The 20,754-nt window shown below is 41.3% G+C and overlaps 1 protein-coding gene and 1 long non-coding RNA gene across 3 annotated transcripts in view; one reads left to right on the top strand and one right to left on the bottom strand.

Moving 5' to 3' along the window:
- The window catches only part of LOC117755963, a 19,875-nt gene extending 14,041 nt beyond the window's left edge, over positions 1–5,834 (bottom strand). Inside the window, exons 1-2 of the long non-coding RNA XR_004612703.1 lie at positions 5,824–5,834; positions 3,827–3,829 (exon numbers count right to left, since the gene is read on the bottom strand). This is a non-coding gene — a long non-coding RNA (uncharacterized LOC117755963). The remainder of the gene's footprint in view (positions 1–3,826; positions 3,830–5,823) is intronic.
- gna11b (guanine nucleotide binding protein (G protein), alpha 11b (Gq class)) overlaps positions 1–19,444 on the top strand; it is a 25,499-nt gene extending 6,055 nt beyond the window's left edge. The window contains exons 2-7 of one of the 2 annotated variants that reach the window (XM_034576159.1): positions 6,270–6,454; positions 7,661–7,815; positions 10,699–10,827; positions 12,949–13,078; positions 13,291–13,444; positions 14,071–19,444. In XM_034576159.1, the coding sequence (XP_034432050.1) occupies positions 6,270–6,454; positions 7,661–7,815; positions 10,699–10,827; positions 12,949–13,078; positions 13,291–13,444; positions 14,071–14,261 (944 nt within the window). In that variant the 3' untranslated portion in view covers positions 14,262–19,444. Of the gene's footprint in view, positions 1–6,269; positions 6,455–7,660; positions 7,816–9,695; positions 9,825–10,698; positions 10,828–12,948; positions 13,079–13,290; positions 13,445–14,070 lie in introns of both variants that reach the window. The other variant, XM_034576160.1, reaches the window with a different exon arrangement.
- Positions 19,445–20,754: the final 1,310 nt, after the last annotated feature.

Consider the following 20,754-nt stretch of genomic DNA (forward strand, 5'->3'; position numbering starts at 1 on the left):
GAAAACCTTACTTATTGGGAAATACATTTGTGCTGTTTCTTTTTTGCTTTCACTCAAGTCTTGAAATTTGTCTTAGAAAAGATGATAGTCTGTGTGTCATGCAGTATGTATGAGGACTTGGAAAAACTGCAGCTACCCTGTGCGATACCTCAGCTTGTATAGAAATATTTGTCATGCACCCGCAATGTGGAGTAATAATTTTCCGAGGGACTGTATGTATGCATGAGCTTGATGGTGAGTGAGTTTCTCCGATTCGGTTAAATTTGTGTAACTCGGTACAATGACCTGTTGCCAGTCAGGATTATTTATAAACTCAAAGTGCACGAGTACAATTAAAGTCACCTGAAGTCAGAGGGTCAACCCTCACTCAGTGATGTAAGCATGCAGCGTATGTTCTCCATTACAGAACACATCCAGTGTCTCCATCCAGGCTCCTTCTATGTCTCTGCATGTTTGCAGTAAAGGCTCAAATAGTCACTCTGCCTCAGTCAGCCTTGCACACACTCTTGTCTCTCTCTGTGGCATGGTCTCTTTTACACTCATATTGCTCACTAGTGCACAGTTGAGAGCGCGCGCGCGCGCACACACACATTTTTAAATGGGGTCAAGGCTGGTTCTCTGGAGATATGGGGGTGAACGAGGCTAGATGGTGACTGTCCCACATACTGCTGCTAACCCCGGGTCCCCTGACAGGACGGGGACGTAGCCTGCCTCACTGCCAGGTTCCTCAGCCCTCTCTGCTGACAGGGTGGCATGTTCATTCCTGTTTACTCCCACCAGCTGCTGTGTACAGTAAAGCCCACACTTCTCTCTGATCATACTGTTTCAACTTCTGTCACTTTCAGCTTCTAGTTAGATTTGAAATGATATCCATGTGTACAGTTGTCATTTTTGGAGGATGTCGGTCTGACAATGTGGTTTTGAATTCCAGTGTAGATGCAAAATGTTTTCTGCCCATGTGTGGACGAACAGTGATGTTATCTAATGAAATATCTGAGCCTCTGTAATAAGTGCTGTGGCTTAAGAAATAATGTCAACATCTAGGATTTGGTTGTTTTTAGTGAGAAGCAGCTGAGCGCAGTGCGTGTTGCAGACTAAAATACTGCTGCTCGCTTCAAATCTTTTGTAAAGATTTATTTTGTTTTGCTCACCCACACCCACTCGACGAGAACAGCACTCGGGCATACTTAATGGTGAACAGACAAAGCTGTCCTAAGTTGGTCAAATGAATGTGTGAGTTGCGAGTGTTTTTATGTGCAGTGCATGCTATAGCATGTATGGTCAATTTACAGTTCTGAAGCCCACGCACACGGAGCACTCAGCAGAGGCATCGGCACAAAGCAGCAGTGTCATGCCCTGAACCCAACAACAAGCAGCACATGTTGGAAAGCTGCAACAGAAATGAGAGCAGAATCATCCTGTTTAGTTTTTTGTCTTTGAGTCCTATACTGTCTGCATGGCCCAGGTCATTGGAGGAAAAGAGGAAGAAATGGGCCATCACAGTGGAGGTAACATCCATGCCTTGAGGTTGACCACAGGATCCGTGTGTGTCCACAGTTGGTTAGGCAGCTGGTGTGTGTGTTGTGTAGCTCTAGGCTGTCTTGGCTCGATCCCTTTGCATGTCTGAAAGAGGCCAGTTTCCAAAGAGAAATTTTGTGAAAGAGTGAGACCCACGCTTCGTTGCGATTAGCCTTGTGACTGTCTGATTCATGTAGTATCTTTCAAGGTCAAGGCAGACACCTATATGCAAATTTTAAGGTTTTGATAGTACCCTATCCTCTGCTGTGTCCATGCAAATGGACACCGCACAGCATTTGCATGCCCTGTGCCTGAAAGGACAGTTAAGCCAACAGTGTTCATACCATTATATTTATGTGTAATGTTTCATGAAGATTTATTTGGGCTGGGCAATATGACGTCAAATCAATATCACGATTTTCAAACTTTTATCTTGATTATGATTACTGGAAAAAAAAATTATGCATGCGGTTAATTGTCCAGCCCCAAGATTTATCATGATGCTGATAATCAGCTTCTCCTGTTCATCGAAAGTTGTGGCACCAGTGGACGTCACAGAGCGGGTTTAGCAGGAACAGCGCTGCTTGTGCACGAGGTCTTTAGTGGCCTGCCATGCCTGCATATTAAGCATGACGGAAGAATTATAAGATATGAGTGGACCGTGTAAACACAGCAGGCCCTAGAGACACTGTACTTCCTAGTGAGAACACTCATCAACATAATATTGCCCAGTTCCTTACCCTAACCGCAAGCATCACAACTAAATCAGTGTTTCCACTTGGTCTTAAAAAGGTCTCAAATTGAATAATCTTAAATTTAGACTTTTAAATATCACGTAAAAATGTGTAAATTTAGGTTGTTGGAACTGGCAGATACCCTCCAAATGTCTATTCCTTACCCTACCCTACCCTAACCTAACCTGACTCTAACCTGAACCATAACATCAAGTGTCAGGAGTTTAGGGCTGGTCAAAATGTCCTAGATATCCCAAAATGTCCTCCTCACACCTCAAACTGCTCCCTACCCAGATATAAGTACAAGCGCACACATGGGGACATGGCCAAATAAAGGCGACGCTGCGACAACCTGGGCTCAATCACATCTGCTGCACTAAGACAGCGGTGTGTCAAGTCCATCAGGTGTTGTGTCACAAGCTGACATCAGTTGCGTTATGAAAGCTAGCCTGGCAACAGGATACAGGTGAAGTGTTTGGTGTCTTTACATCACGGATAGCTGTTGCTATTTACATACTGTTTTCATTGCACTGGCTTGTCTTAATTTGGCTATTCACGCCAAGTTTTAATTTTATGCCCATCGTCTCCGTCAGGTTTCTCTTGATTCAGACTTCTAACGCTGTTCCAAGAAACACATCGGCTCCACAAAAGACCAGTGCTGGTGTGTGGGCTGTGTAGTGTACCTTGCACTGTTGCATTGGGGCATAAATCTGAGCTCTTTCTTTTTCTCTTTCTCACACACACTCGTAGCTACCTAGAACAGAAAGTGTTATCAGACCCAAGTAGTGTGTGAGCTATTAAAAGGTGACCTCCTTTTTCTAGGTCATTACCAAAAAAGAATGGATGGATTCTAGTTATGAATATCCAAAATTCTTGACAGAGAGGGATGAGAATGGAGGGGCATAAATCTAGCCTGAGGGAGGCTAGGAGGGGGTTGTGAGGCTAGGAGGGGGTGGGGGGTTGGATGAGCGTGTATCCGACGGGGAGAGCTAGTGAGGGCATGGAAACGGTTGTGGCTGGCGCTGGTACAATCTGTGGAGGAAAAAGGGAAGACAGAGGCTCACAGTGTGTTGTCTGGTGAAAGCGGGACACGACAGTTAAGAGAACATGGTGAAGGGAGATCTTGTGACGGGGGTCACGCGAAATAAATCAGACAAAGTTGTAGAGAGATCCTCTCGCTCTTTGCTGAAACAGTCGGCAGTCACCACCAGGACACTACCGCCACAGCCCAATACAAAGGATACACTATCTGTACTTGACTCCTTTTGTTAGTCGGAGAATCACACTTCTTATTAGACGACTACCTTGTAGGCAACAGAGTGCAGAATTTACTGTAATGCATTGATTCATCCTGGAGATCTTCTGATGACCTTTATACTTAATAGTCTTAACATGCTCCTGTTCTCCAAAATTGGTCATTTTGTGAGAAGAGAAGATGGAGGAGGGTCATCTTCCCCTTATAGACACAGTGCTGAAATCCAAATTCTGATTCTGGGATTAAGGTATTTCTTCGCGCATCAGCAGAGAAGCGGCTACCTCTGCCAACTGCGCTTACAGTCCTTGGTGTTAGGAACCCCCTGGTACTGACCTCAGACCAGCCCCCCCCCCCCAACCGAGGCCCTTCTCTGTGGTGCACAGAAAGATGAAGAGCACAGAGCAAGCCTGAGGGCCTCATAGTTATATTTACTGTCTGCTACCAAAGAGGAGAGAGAAGGGGTGGGTAGGAGGGGTTTAAAAAAAAAAAAAAAAAAAGAAACAGAAGGAGGGAAAAAAAACACAGGAACAAAAAAAGAGAGGGAGACAGGATGGGGTTGCCATGGTAACGGAAATATGGCTGCTCTTCAAAAACCTTGAATGTAGGTGGTGGTGAGATGAGTGTATGTGTGTTTTATTTTTTTCTTCCTCGTCTTTTCCTCTCAGTTTTACAGATATCATGGATGTGCTGTGGCCTTTTGATTTCACTGAGGACTGAGATGCCATCAGCATTTCTTTTTGTTGTTGGGCTGCCTGAGGGTGGCGTTTCTGGGCACGTACAAAAATCGTACAACAGAGGACTTGTGTGAAATGTGGGTTAGGCCCTACAGACCCCCCTCAGCAAGTGGGGGGTTATTTGGCAACACTGTCGATCTTGTAAAACAAGGGAAAACAATTGAAAACAAGTGTTTTACTGAATTCAGAGATTGTGATCCTTTGTGATGTTTTGGCTCAAGTTGAAACGGACAAACTGTTTTGACTGTGCATTATAATCCAGTTATATCTTGGGCTCATTTAGCATATGAGTAAATATGGAAACCTGACACCTCTTGGGTTATTATGTGATCTTACATCCAGATATGGACTCAGGAGAGCAGAGGAGGATCACTGAAGGAATGCAGCCTCTTGACAACGACCCCTGCTGTCACCTTTTGGCAGAGACATTTTAATGTTAATGTAGGACGAGTTGTCTATATCCTCATTAAATTAGCCTGTACCCCCCTACCCCGACTTGTCTCTCTTCCTCGACCTTCTTGAAAATATTTCTGATTCTTTCCAAACTCTCCGATAACATCCTGACGTCGCACAAAGAAGCTTTCACATATTAGCAGTCGTAACCAGTTTAGTTAATCAACTTGGAATCCCAGCGGAGGGATTTCATAACGTGTGAAACTGACTTAAAGGGACATCTGACATTAATCGAGTTTTGAGAGGCATTAGGCCATTACTTTGACTTCATTTGTACAGGTTGTGCGGATTTGCTGAGCTTATTGATAAACAGAAATTAATGAACACGGATTAAACATCAGATAGATGCAGATTGTTCTTGGATGTCTTCAACTGGCATCAAAGTTTTTGCCTTTCATGGAGCATCTGTCTTTGGTCACAGATTTGGCTTTTAGTCGTTTTGGCACAAATGAGGATCCTGAATTCAAAATGAGCTCTCCGCTTATGAGGGGACAGGGACTAGCCCCTTGTAGGGTTTGGTAATAAAGATAACTTTTTCTATGACGTATCATTTTAATTCTCAATATTGGTATAGGTATATATTTTTGGGCACAGGTACCAGTACCAATATATGGAAGTAAAATATTTCCAACCCTGATATAGTTTATTTCATTGCATATCTATAAGCCGACCCTGATATGTCTGTGAAAGGCTTATATCCCTGATTTTTATCGGCCAACCAATAAATCAGTCTGGCTCCACGCAGTGCACCATTTTAGTTCCATGGTGGAAAAGAAAAGCAGTTTAATGCAGAAGGCCTTCAAAACATTTTCCAACCAAATAAGTTATGATGTTGAGTTTTATGTTGAAACGGTTTAAGAGGTCTTTTTTTAATCTCTTGATGAAGATGCAACATATACAGAACTGTACAACTGTCAATAGGCTGCCTCATGAAAGTCTGTATACCGGACAAGGAAGAAACACAAGGTTTCTCAAGAATATCTTCTGTACTTGCTTTTCTTCCTCAGATGCTGTAAATCATTTAGAGTCAGCTCAAGTGTGTATGAGTGTGGCTGCATTTTTAAAAAACTGTTGATCAACAACCAACATGGCATATCATCTAAATACTTTTCTGTGTAGGATGCTCCACCTTTTGTGTTTAGTTGGTATATTTCTTTATGTTTGGTCTAATAGTTAAGTTAATGTTCATTTATAATTCATCTACGCTACTTAGGCGACCAGATGAAGTGCACTGTGGCCAATATAGTTATTTTTTGCAGATTCTTTTCCCTCTGCAGGTATGATTTAAAGTTGACCGACCATTGTCTTTGGTTGACAGCAGCATTATCCTTCACTCTGTTAGTGTGAAAACCTTTGTAATGTATTGAAACTTGCTTCAGGGAATGGATTCTGCAAGTTTATGAGGAATGCCACTTTTCTGATTGCTATCTCATTCTTTGAAGAGTATCTTATCTCACCGTCTCTCACTATTTCTTTCTTACTTTCTCTTGGTACTCGGGATGTGATGACAGACTAGATCTTACGTGCCTCTCTCTTGTCTCGGCCGCTAACTCTTGTGTTCCATGTTGTGTTCAGGTACGGGAGAAAGTGGCAAGAGCACCTTCATCAAGCAGATGAGGATCATCCATGGAGCCGGATACTCAGACGAGGATAAGAGGGGCTTCATCCGGCTTGTTTACCAAAACGTCTTCACCTCCATGCAGGCCATGATCCGCGCCACCGAGACCCTCAAAATCCCGTACAAATATGAACAGAATCGGGTAAGTTCTGACCCACCAAAATATGAGCAGCAAACAAATTTTACATCCTGTCAATCCTCAGTCCCCTTTGATTATTTTAAATGTGTGATTACTGAATTTTCTACACTGCACTAACTGCACAATCAGAAAAAGGCAACATTTTTAAAGAAGCCCCAGGACATAATATACATCTGAACCCTCCAGATAATAATGTTTTAGTATTTGTACATAGGCATGTTTTCTAATCAGTCAAATTACTAAAAATAAACTCCTTACCGGCAGTGTGGGCACAATACAACAGCATAATTATAGTCTATGCTACAGTGGTTTTCAGTTCCAGTCCACAGAGGCCTGCTAGTCTTTTATTTTGAAGCTCTAACTGAGGACTGATTTACACCTAGGATACAAGATGAATGTTTCCGCTATTCAGTTAGACAGAAACCACAAGTGCGGTGCTTCGTAAGGATCATTTCATCATTTTTACCTCTCCTGTCTATTTGTTTGTTCGTTGGTTTGCTTGTAAGAGAAATGAGACATAAACAACTTAACGGATTTCCACAAAACTTAGTGGAAGGATGCTGTCCGTGTCAGGGGAGAACACATACAATTGTTGGTGCATATTCAGGATTTTCTTTCACTTTCTTTAACATTGTAGTATAGGACATTTTTTACTATTTTCCCAGGGAATAATTCATTGATATTGATGAAAAATTTTGGAGACTTATACTGTATCTGAGTGTGTGAAATTTGTGGCAGCTTGATTGAATATAAAGGGACTATTGGGCGGTGGCGGAAGTATGTGCTCTACTTATTACCATCTTAGTTTGTGAATCCTTTCTTTTTAAGACACGGATAATACATTGGCAGACATTCTTCCCAATTATTATCTGACGTTTTCATATAAATACATGTCAATCTTGCTGCTCGTTTTAGCCTGTGTGTCAATCTACAACCCCTCCCTCTGTTATTTTTCCCAGACCAACTGTGTGTTTTAGGTCTTTCATTGGAAAACTCATTTTGTGGACATGAAGTGATCTTTGGAATAAGTGAAATAAATGGGTGGTTAGGATCAGCCAACAGGTCGAAAAACAAAAGCTATCTACAGATACAGAAATCTAAAATATCTTTGGATGGAAATTTGAGGAAATGTGTGATTGAATGGTTGTTTTGTTTTTCTGTCTTTTTGTGTCCCTATCTCATTATCTTTACCTCTTATATGATTTCCAGTCTAATGCCATGATCGTGAAGGAGGTGGACATTGAGAAGATCGCTGGGTTTGACAAGCCCTACATTTCAGCTATCAAATGCCTGTGGTCCGACCCGGGGATCCAGGAGGCCTACGACCGCCGCAGAGAGTACCAGCTGTCTGACTCTACTAAATAGTACGTTGGTCTGTGTGTTTATTTCGTTGTCTGTCTAGGTTTTAACAATGGTATTTGTGTGAATGTCTGACACAATCTGTGTGCACTTGCATAATTGTGTGTATATGATGTTGGTTTGGGAACTGAAAATTACAAACTATTGGATCCTTCATTGTGCATATTAGCTATTGCAGAATTTGCCATCGGCCAAGATAAATGCTGATGTTTGCCAAGATTTTATTCGGATCTTTCACAAATCTAAATTACAAAAATAAAATAAGATAACTTGTCCTTGTGATAAAATCAAATATATCTATTCCCAAACCCCTGCTGAGCAATCAGGTTTTACGTAATAATTAATATGTGAATTTGTGTTTCAGTCGCAGGCTTCCTTTGGGGAGAGTCAATTGGGGACAAAAGCTGTGTTCCCAATTGGATAAAAGCATATTTTATGGCTCGGTGGTTAAGGTTAGGGTCAGACAAGTAGTCGTTATGGTTAGGGTTACAGTAAGTCTCCAGGAAATGAATGCAAGTCGATGTCAAATGTTTGTGTGTTTGTAGCAACCACATATGCATGCAGGGTTTGAAGACAACAGTTCTCAGAGTAATGAGGGCGTGTTTGGATTTGTGGCTGGTGGCAGGTTGTGTATATATGTTTTGTGTGTAATTGCATGTCTAAAATTACCTTGTGGGTTTTGTACTGGGCAGGGCAGCACATTAACCTTTTGTCTGCACAAAGTGTTGACTGACAGATTTCAATATTGCCTTATGAAGAATATACAAGCCACTATTTTGCGTTAAACTGTTGGTTATTTCCCACCATGGTTCAGTTATGATATATATTTTCTAGATAATTTTGAGTCACCGAGGTTCCTTATAGCTGAGAGGACTTGAGGGTCTGACCTGCACTTCATGCTGTTAGTCAACCAATGAAAGGAGCAGAACGGTGACTAAGTTAATGTGGACACCAATAATCTGACTATTGACCTTATTCTGAATAAGACACATGAGCTGCTAATAGGATATTCTGTTCATACTCCTGTTTACATGTTAGAGAGCACAGTCTGATTAGGACTCCGAGTATTTTGTTTCTATCTAAAAACGAATCTTAAACTCCTCGTTATTTTTCCATATTGTTTACACTTGGACGATGTCGCAAAATGTAGTGAAAACTCCAGCAGGACGTAATAATGCGATTAAGATGTATATATGTCTACATAATGTGACTAAGATCAGAATACCTTACTGGAATCAAATCCATCATTGCTTATTCATACTTTGGCCTTATTCGAGTTAAAATAATCAGAAAATGCTGTTTACATGACGGTGTCTTATTCAGACTATTGTCTTAATCTGGTTAATATTGGAAGATTGGTATCCATGTAACTGTCTCGTGACAATGAAGCCATGGTCTTGAATTGATCAAAATACACAAAGTCCATTCTGAAAAAGTCTCCATTTCTTTCCCTTTTGTTAATGCAACCTACCATGATTTATATTAAAGTTTGAGGCTTGTGTTTACTGTCTGAATGTCAGCAGTGAGGGATACTCTCCTAACCACAGATTAGAAAATGACCAATGTGTACACCCATTGTTTTCCCACTCAAATGTGTCAACCTCCTGTTCTGTGGTTGTTTGCAACAATTACATTGTGATGATTTATGACAGGAGGAGCAATTGCCAAAGGTACTTAACTCACTTTTATAGTGCCCCCTGGTTGTGATATCTCTGTACTACAGTTAGATGTTACTCCAGGTCTACATGCATGCAGGTGTGCTTGTGTGGTTTGTAAATGTTTAAACTATGTATTTTTCCTGCATGTTTATGAGTGAGGGGAATGCAAGAACAGCATTTAATGTCTTTGTTTCAGTATTATCCACACTGTTCATGTATATCTTCAGTTACCTTAGCGATATAGACCGTGTGACTGCGGAGGGATACGTTCCCACCCAGCAGGATGTGCTGAGGGTCCGTGTTCCCACAACGGGTATAATAGAGTACCCATTTGACCTGGAGAACGTCATCTTCAGGTACCCCCAAGGCACCAGGACTGTAGCATCACCATGGGTAGAGGACATAAACCACTAATGACTGTCGGAATATTAACCCATCAGTTCAGAGGTGGTCACTTCAAGATGGTCTCCATTTTAAAACATAAAGGAAAAAGGGAAATTATCACATTTTATGCACCCCAAATTACTAGTTTAGAATGAAAAATACAAATGCTGCTACGTTTAGATAAAATGAGCCTTAGGGCCGTGATGGTTAACCTGATCAGATATCAGTGGTTTGTGTCCAGCACTATGCTGAGGTTCTGACCCCAGGATTAAAACCTAAGGCCAGACATTGACACTGACACATGTGGGGAGCAGCCACCAAATACAAGATGAAGAAGTATGGGACTGTGATGTCAAAGATCCTCCAGGAAGCTGTTATAAAATCTGTGATGACAGTTTGAAATCTAGTAGATTTTAAACTTTTCACAAGTCTCCTGCTATCTTTGAGATCACACTTGTCCGAATCTTGTTTATCGGATTCCAGGTGCTGCTGCTCCTCCTGCTGAAGTCACTGCTACTTTACTGTCACTGACGCCACTTCACTGTCTGCAACATAAGCCACTTGACCGCACTGCAAATTGTTAATTTAAAAAGCGAGTCAAGTAAAGTCAAAGTCTTACATTGGTTTATGAATGCAGAGTGTTGGTGGAGCAGTTACTCACTAACACCCCTTTTTATCTGAGATGTGGCCTTTTCTGTGACGCTTCCTCAACAGGACTGATCTGCACTTCCTGGAATGGCAGGGGGGTTGTGGTAATTGCCTGTCACGCTTTATATAACTGTTTTCCTGTCTTGTCTTTTTTTTTTTTCTCTTTATCTCTCTTCTCCTCCACCGGGCTGCCTGTAGTTATCTTACCGATCTGGATCGTGTTGCTGATTGCAACTATCTTCCCACGCAGCAGGATGTGCTCAGGGTGCGCATCCCCACTACAGGAATCATAGAGTACCCCTTCGACTTGCAAAGCATCATTTTCAGGTAGAAAGATGCCGCACATGACCAAGTCCCTCCATGTTACATGGTGACATCATTAACTCATAAGTCATCTGTTGTGTTTTTTGTCCAAAGCCCAACTTATAATTTTTTTCCCTCCGCATTAATGAACTTTTCACCTGTATCTTTAGTGTCTACTACCCATTCCTACTATTTAAAGCTCCTGTCATAAAAATGACGTCCTTAGTGTTTTACAGGCTTCTCATAGTCTTACGCTTTCTTCTTCCTCCTCCTGCCACCAACAGCAATCATACTACACGTAACGCAACACCCTAATGAACATGAAGTCCTACATTCTGGTGCCCGCTCTGTAAATGGGTCACCTCCTCCTCTCCTCTCCGGCTGGCAAAAGAAACGAGGTCGTCCTCTCCGCGGTGGAGGAATGTTATTTTGGGCAGCAGGTCCTGCAGGGCCTATATTGGCCCCGGGTCTCTGTGGACCTCAGTGGACTGGGCCACCACCAGGGGGCATCCATGCATCGTGAACTGTGCGTTTTTTCTCAAAGATGACATTGCACCTGGTCTGGAGGTTTCATCTCCGCATCCCGGGATGCATTAAATATTGCATTTTTTTTTTTTTTAAACGAATGTGTTCCTGACGTATACGATTTTACTGAATCGGTTGTCACAAATGAAAGTTTAATGAAACTGGGGCCCTAAACTCACTGATGAGTGAGGGGTGACCTTATCAAGGAGAAACCTGTGGAGGATTCACGGGTATTATCAGTCAGATTTGCTCTTCATGAATAGCTTCAGCTGACGCCAGCCTGTCTGCCTGCAGACATGAGCTGAAATCAGTTTTCATCTGAGTTTTTGCTTCGTTAATTGTTAGTCCATCTCTTAAGCTGCAGTTTTCTGAGCTTATAGCTTCTCATTAGGTGATGCAGGAAGCGCCCTGCCATGGAAAGGATCCCACCATCAGAGGTGCCCCCTGTACCTTTCATTGACATCTCAACACTGCCTCCTGTCCTGTGTCTGTCCTCTCCTTTGTGCCTGTACCCGTCTCCATCTCTTCTTTTGTCCTTTATTTTATGTCCCGCCTTTTTCCCCCCATTCATCTTCTCAGAGTGCATTTCAAAACTTCACGGTTGTTCTTGCTTGGCGTTTTATCACACACACACAGAGCTGTCCGACAAAGCTCTCTAGTAGACAAAGGAAGGTTTTAGGATTCCTTCACTTACACCGTATCACATCAAAAGGGGTATAGACTGATCTAGTGTCAGATGTGTTGTTGACTCTGACCAGATTGATGCCACTCAGTTTAAGAATTCCAGTATGTCCTTCAAGAAGAAAAGTTGCCTACACACAGCCACTGGTGTGTTTCCACTGCACTTAGCCAGGTTTTTGATTTTTGCCACAAAAAAAATTCCCCGCTCTTCCCGAAATGTTGAATTGACATTAAACGGACTGAAAATAAAAAGATTTCTTAAACTGAGTGGTTATCCTTTTAAAACTGATTCTAGCTCTGTCTTAAGTGGGATGCTTTCATTTTCACAGGGACTTGCATGACTCACTTGTAGCATATTGAAAAATTCACATTTGTTTCTAGTTTATTTGTAGCTTGTGTAGTTTCTTTTGCCAAATATAGAGAGCTCGACTGTTTAGTTCCTCAAGGAAAAAAAGTTGTGACTTTTATGAATCCTCTTAAGGTTTTGAATCCATCAGGTGTTAATTGTTCAAAAATAGGACAAAAAAATGGCCAGGGCCCAAAATAAATGATATTTCCACTTCTGATGTCTCTTTCCATGCAAGTAATAATATTCTTTCATGCATCCCAGGATAGAAGACTGTATTTCTATTTGGGTCATGTGCTGAAAGTGTTTAAGGAAGACACACCAGCAAATATTGTCAAGCCTGTGGGACTTGGAACAAATCAGAGCCAATATATTAATATATAATATTGAGTTGCAGGGTTCATAGTATGTTACTTAATCTATCATGATGGATTCAAACCCATAATTGGAAGGGTTAAAAGCCTGTTTTGGTCGCCCAAGCTTTGCAACTAGATCACTACACATAAACTAGGAACCCAGGATTTGGTTGATGTGTTTTTACCCTTTTGCTTCTTCATTTGTTATCATCCTCTTCACATTCATCCTACCACCAGGATGGTGGATGTAGGGGGTCAGAGGTCCGAGAGGAGGAAGTGGATTCACTGTTTTGAGAATGTCACCTCCATTATGTTTCTTGTGGCGCTGAGTGAGTACGACCAGGTCCTGGTGGAGTCAGACAACGAGGTAGGTTGACAGAAACGCGGCTCGTTTTTCATGTTTGTCGTACAGTATCTACAACACCTTTATAAACATTATTTAATAAAAACTGATTAATATATATATAAACTGTATCTTTGCACAAATACAGCATTTGTATACGTAATTTTGTGTTGTAAAATTGTACACATTTTCTCACACTTGTCTTGCACCGTTTTCTGTCTCCCCACACACACCAGAACCGTATGGAGGAGAGTAAAGCTCTGTTCAGGACTATCATAACCTACCCTTGGTTTCAAAACTCCTCCGTCATCCTCTTCCTCAACAAGAAGGACCTGCTGGAGGAGAAGATCTCCTACTCACACTTGGTGGACTATTTCCCCGAGTTCGATGGTGAGATCATCTCTTAATTAGTCTGAAGTTGGATTTGATTGACCTAGAGACAGTGTCGATGTAAAGTGCTGTTTATGTATCCATCTTTTTTTACGTCTGTGATACTTAAGCTGCGTTCACGTTTCCGTTTAGTTTCACATGGTTTTATACCTGGTTTAGACCAAGTAACCAGACTGAGAAAAGGTGGGTGTGTGTCCGCTGCCAAGTATACTCTGGTTGTCTGTATGAGAACAAAGCATCACAACCAAAGGGTTTTGTGAATGATTATAACTATTTAATCAATCTCCTGACCTGTATGAGCAATGAAACTAACAATGACTTTCATTACTTATTAACTTGAAAAATTGTGAAAAAGACACAGTTCAAGGTGGTGTCCGAAAATAGAAACACAAGGTGCCGTAAAAACGTTTTGACACTACTGGAGTTAGATTTTCCTCATGTGGGTCCAGTTGGTGCTCATGATGATGTCACATGAAACAGACCAAAACTAAATGCACCAACAGATCAACACTACAGGTGTGAAACTGAGTGTGATACAGACATAGATATTACAACACATTGTAGCAGTCCTTGCGATGGGAACTATATGCATGTTTACCTGTTCTCATCTGTCTTTTATATTTAAGGTCCCCAGAGAGATGCACAGGCAGCGCGGGAGTTCATCCTCAAGATGTTTGTGGACTTAAACCCCGACAGCGACAAGATCATCTACTCCCACTTCACTTGTGCCACGGACACTGAGAACATCCGCTTTGTGTTTGCAGCTGTCAAAGACACCATCTTACAGCTCAACCTCAAAGAGTACAACCTGGTGTGAGGGCTCACGTACGACGCACATCTCCTCCCCCATTGCACAAATGCACACCTCTCCCGGAGTGTGCGCTCAGCTCCACATGCATCAAACAACACACCATGCCGACTCACACAAAGACACACACTCACACACACACACAGGACCCTTCCTTTCCTCCCCCAGTGCAGTACATTCACAGATCCTCCCATCTGCAAATGCCGCCCCTGCTCTTTCACCATAGCTCACCCTCTTCTTCTTCACTTGGCAGCTTGTTGTGTCAGAATCCTCGCTCCTCGCAAAGCTGCTCCGTGTGTCAGTTAAGGCCCCGGCTGCCGGCTCTGGCACATTTCATCTGGCACACAAACCTTTCACACGGGCTGTACAGTGACTGAAGGGGACTTTGGTGTGTGTGCGTTTGTGTTTGGGGCAGCATTGACTGGCAAGGAGCTGTGTTTGGGTGACCAGCGGCAACAAACCTCTTTTGCCCTACGGAGTTGACGGTGAGGTTGGCGGTTTGAGATCAGATCCTCTGTCATCTCCTTTCTGAGCCCCTGCCGGCGTGGAAGGAAGCGAACACTGCATCTCCTGAAAACACCCAAGGACCAGTGGCTGGACGCTGAAGGACAGATACTGCAGAGCGAGTCGTACAGGATGTGAGGACACAAGGGGATGAGGCTGATGATTCTGTCTCCACCTCGCATCTATGAATGTACCCACCAGAGTGAGCATCACAATTGAGAAAAAACAAAAGGAAAAAAAATAGAAATATATATTATGATGTAAATGCATATATAAACACACTTAAGACAAAAAGCATGAGAGGGCAAGACATAGCTAATCAAAATTTATTCGTTGCTGAGATTTATAAAATGTTTTTAATGATAGAGATCTGTTGCTACTTCTATTAAACGGATAATGGCTACATGGGACGGCGATAAGAAAAGGGGAGAAAATCGATTAAAAAAAAAAAAAAAAATAATAAAAAAAACTTTTAAACAAAAGACATCTTAAAAAGAAGCCGCCAGAAATTTACTTGACATAAGGATCATTTTAAGATTTCTGTAATTTTGTGTTTAAGTTAATCACATGGCTTCCCTCCAGATGTTTTCTGTATGGATTCACATGGACAATCTTCCGTGTGACCTCCGCACTGATATACAACGACCCCCTCCCCCCCCAACACACCCTTAGTACAAAAACACCTGTAGCGGGTGAGAGGACCCTGCTCTCTACACAGGCGCTGCTCTGATTGGTGGAAGCGAATATAGAGGGTAATGCGAGGTCATCAGTGCGCATCACCCCACAGAGCACATCTGCAGCTCGGGCTGCAAGTAGCTTATTCAACAAAATAGAAGCTGTAAATTAAACGCGCCCTGGGTGTGTGAGTAGAATCCATGTGGTAACATCACTGATGACGTCACACATTGCGTCACTCAGCCGTCCAATCAGACACACTTCCTGATGGTGACCTAGTCATCCATTATATCGGGATGTGCCTCTGTTAATTTTTTTTTTTTTTTTACTGTATAGTCACTTTGTTTATAAAGTGCTGTTGAGTGGTGAGAGGAAGGGGAGTGGGGGGCTATGATCCTTTCACAGAAAACGCACTCTGAAGTCTGCTAATGTTGTTTGTGTATATTTGTTTGTAAATACATATACACAAAAACACTCCTGTACAAAAAAAATGCTCTGTGGTACACCATCTTTGGCAAAAAACAAACAAACAAAAAAAACAACAAAAAAAAATCTTAACTTCTTTTGTTAGCACACAGTTTTTCTTATGGATTTATGGTAGTATTGATACTGTGATTATGGATTTTGTTCACTTGATTAATAGGACTACGCAGAGCTGGTTGGTGCTGAGGAAACGATCGGCATGGAGCAATAGTCAGAGAAAAGACGTTCCTCCTAACCAGCCTCACAACTCCACACTACTGCAACAGCTCTGCCGCCAGAGTAATACAAACTAGGGCTGGTTTAAAAAACAAAAAAAACAAAAAAAAACTTCACAGTATGGTGACAAGATGATTTTAAGAGTAATTAAAGACTTTTTTTTTTTATTTATCTAATTTATGGACCAGGTTTGAAGGTGTTGTTAATTTGACTGCTTTTGATTCTGTCATGTTGAAGTACTCCTTTTCTCACGGCGGAGCCTACTTGAGTCTGAACTGCTGTAAAAAAAAAAAAAAAAACGAATGTCTGGTATAGTAAGGACTTTATCTCTGCTTTCTATTTCTTATCGCGACATTTCCAGTTGTACTTGCCATCACATCTCCATCCATCTGTAATACTCTTTGGTTTCTTTAGAAGCCCTCACATTTGTTTTGTTAGATTTAAAAAGAAAAAAAACAACAAAAAAAAAGAAACTAGTATTTCCTCCTGGTTTATAGACGCAGCGCTGTAATGCATACCTAGAAAAATGTACAGTACGAACGTAGGTGGACTTTTTTTTAAATCAGTGATTGAAGACCCCCCGCGGTCCATGCTTGCTATTTGTAATTTAACACAAAAAAAAAATTCTGTTGTCAGTTTTTTTGCATTGTTAATTTCCAGTTTTTTGAGGCTTGCTTTGATAGTGCCAGTGAAGTGCAGATACTTTTTTGGTCTTTGACCTTTTCTACAGGTGACTTATCCTTCATCATCATTAAGGGCTATCACAGTGCATCAGGCATCAGACAGTGGGGGGTGGAGTACAGGACCACAGAGAACCAAGTCATCCACTTCCTCTTTATACACGGAGGTTACTCGCAGTATGTGTTCTAAGAAGTATAGGCAGGGTGTTAATGCAAATATAAGGTGTGTGTAGAGAGCGTTTACCAACACTAAGCAGTTTTCTTTGTGTTTTTTTTTTATTTTTCATGTATCTGGCCCTTCGGTGGGTTAGGTGGACCCAGTATCTGTCTCTCTGACCGTCACTACTTCACGTGTGTTTGCACTGGTATCACAGTGTTACCTGTAACGCCTCTCGCAGTGTAGAAACACGTGTCACTAAAAGACACTGCTAACCAGGACAAGTGTTGCATTTTCCAAGTATATGAGTTGTACCTCATGATAGCCAAGAAATCGTAATGGTCATACTGGTTGTGTATTTTAACCCATTAACTACAATTCTTAAGCTTCGTTGTTGAGCATTTTTGCAGTTAATAGTTTGAGTTCCTATAGTCCGGGCAGCTTCTGGTTTCTATTAATGCCACTAAGGTTTGTGGGTCTCCTTTTCCCCCTTTTTGTCAATTTTTTTTTTGTTCTGTGATATTTGTGGCAGTAATGCAGTGAGCAGCGATGCTCTCAAAGAAGCTCTTAAAGCTTTTAATTGGTCGACGATAACATATCCTAGAACTGCATCAATCCTTAAATCAAAGTAAAAGGAAAAACTGCCTCTTAAATCCCCAAATCCGGAGTTTGTTTTCAGAACACAAACACATCATGTACCAGTGATGCAAGGATCCAACTCCTCTGATATCTCAGAGAATCTGCTGGTACCCAGTACTGATGCAACCCTCAGTGTGAGCTGCTGCATTGGGATCATTTTATTTTTAAGTCACAGCTCAGAGATTGCTGTGACATTATAAACAGTTTTGTTCAAACATAAAGGAAACACTACAATGAAAGACTCTGACAAAGAAACTGGATGTGGATGAGTTTTGTTTGGCCAAGACCTGATCAGCTAATTTTTTATTGTGATGAAACAAACCACAGGCTGCCTGGAAGATGGGAAATCAATCTTTAACACCTAACACAAGGTTTGAACACCATCCAAGTTAATGGGGCTAAAATATATATTTTGAATAATGCCAGTGTGTTCCTGAACTGCCATTTTGTCTGCTGTAAATGACACTTAACCTTGTTTTGCGGAGGAAGCAGACCGCCATCCTTCAGACAGCTGTCATAAAGAGGGCCTGGATGCCAGTATTTAAGTGGAAAGATTATACCAGTATGATTACCCAAGTATTTATCAATGGTTGTGTTGAGATTTACTGTGTGTTGAGTGCAGCTTACTTTAATAGTGACAAAACTGATGTATTTTTAAAACTTGACACTACAACTCTGGCACATGGTGAAGGGCTGACTGGCTTTTTAGTGTGGGTGTGGTAGTTTGTTGGCAGCCCGTCGTTGCAGTGTGTTAACACATTATCTCACCGTACAGGAGCTGGAAAGAGGGAAGGCAGCCGCGTGCGACACTTAAATCTCCTTCTCGCTCTTTCGTTCTCGTCCGTTTTTTGGAGCATTAACCAGCGAACACTGGACTGGTTTTTCACTACAATTCTCTCTTATTTATTGCCTCTCATTGCCTTGAATAACGACAGATGGCGTTCCCGGCCCGTTGCGGTTTCAAAGCGTGCTGTGTGACCTTGTGGCGACCGGGAGCTGTGTGATGTCCCCTCCTGTGGGCTAGTTGGAATAGGTGGAATCAAACTTATCCTTTGGACATCAGTATGAAGTCGGTGCATTTTCATAAACTTAACCTTGCGCCCCCCCTTTTTTTTTTTGTGTGTATGTTTTTCATTTTTTTCTCTGTGTACGATAAGAAGACATTACCAGAACACTATTATTTAGGACCACATGATTTATTTTTCCTCACTCCAATGAAACCTGGAGGTCAGTTGTGTAGTGTTGTATAAAATACTGTTTTTTTTTTTTTCCTCTTTATTTTGTATGTAAACCAAATGTAAATTATGTATTATACTGAGTGTGCCAACCCCACTCTTTATCTAGAGCCAGGCTCTCTCTTAAGTGCCAACGCTGTGGTCATCATCAGAAGGACCACCGCCCGAGATGGTCTCCCCTTTTTAAATAAAACACACCAGAGACTAAAAGGATAAATGATTAAGTACAAAAACACTTTATTCTGTATTTAAGATTGAAGATTTAAAAGATAATCTGCTGTTTATTTGTTTTTTTTTTAAAGAAACTGTAATTACAATTGCATGTGCTGTTTATTTTGTGTTGGAAGTGAGGGCTTGGATGTTTTCATTGAAGCAGAGCCCTTAATAAAGGGGGTTCGATCAGTTGGTTATTATCGATTATTGATTTACATAACTCTTGCCATATTTTTTTTTAAAAATGTGTTTCATGTATTTGTTTCAACCACTGTTGCCTGATCCTCATTCAAACATGAACATGACTTACGATCATTATCGCCTTCTAAGAGAGAAACATAATGACAAGGTATCTGTTTTAAATTGAAATAAATTTGTTCCTATACTTGCTGATGGTGTGAACGTTGAGTGGGTTTCATGATGTTTCTTTGTGTTGTAAAAGTCAAATCTCGAGTGGCTGAAATTTCTTTATTTTTATGTCTTAAATCATAGAACAAAAAACTCCTGTCACATATGGCTGTCTTTGTTTATTTTACTCAAGTGTTATCCGAGAAGATGTCTCTTTTTCCTCAGATGGCCACGTCCTGGGACGTTTGGTTGGTTCTGATCTTGTTTTCTCTTCTCATAAATGTCATATTATATCATGGCCGTAGTAGAGCTTGATTTGTTTACAACTCTGCGGTCAGAGTTGTAAACAAATCAAGCAGTGAGGCCCATGAGTGGATGATTATAAACTTTTATAGTAACCTCTATGAGTGTCTGATTCAGTAATAATACTCAGCAGTCCCAGAAATAGACGCTATCGAGTTCCAACTCCTGCTGCTAGGTGGAGCTGATGATGCTTGTTCAGGAGGGTAATATTTTGGGATATAATAAAAAAAAAATTGGGGGAGCTTTCAATTTAATCTCGGGATTCATAAATATGATGTAGACACTTCAGCTTTATTAAAGAGACTCAGAGACAAACCAGCACTGGAGAAATACAGGGGACATGACCAGGGAGCCAACGGGTCGGGGCGTGAAGCGACATTTAATATTTCCTGATGGAAAGTCAATTAAACCACAAAGAGACACCATACAACAACAAAAAGATGACATGGTTGTGAAAGGTGGGGAGCCCTCGTGCAAATTGTCAACTACACATAGGCATGCAAAATAATACAAATATAATAACTGATTTATAACGCACATTTCAAGGTACCCATGGCCACTTCACAGAATTAGGACACAAGAATGAAGATAAATCAAACCACAGAAATGTGAGCCGTGTATGAAGAATCTAGTGGTCAAAATATTTTTTCTTGACTCAAATAATTGTTTAGTGTAAAAAATGTTAGAAAACAGTGAAATAGGCCTTTTCTGTAGCCTGGTAGTTTTTTAAACATTTTTCCTGAGTAAATAATTTGAAACAACTGCTCATCGATTTTCAACTAATTAGCGAGCCAATTTTCAAAAGCAAATCGATGCAGTTTGTGTTTTGGCTGCGGAGATTTGACCTCTGTGTAACCGACTGGTCAATTCTGTTCAGTGCCATAATCCCACTGGAAACCTCTTGCTCTCTTAATTTGACTTAATTTTTTCTTGACTCAAGTAATTGTTAAGTATGAAAAATGTTAGAAAACCGTGAAGTATGTGTATCTGGAGCTCAGCAGTAGTTTTGAACCTTTGAATTTATCCCCCCTCAACTCATCAGCGGGGGT

The sequence above is a fragment of the Hippoglossus hippoglossus genome, chromosome 22 (assembly GCF_009819705.1).
Source record: "Hippoglossus hippoglossus isolate fHipHip1 chromosome 22, fHipHip1.pri, whole genome shotgun sequence".
Lineage (NCBI taxonomy): Eukaryota > Metazoa > Chordata > Actinopteri > Pleuronectiformes > Pleuronectidae > Hippoglossus > Hippoglossus hippoglossus.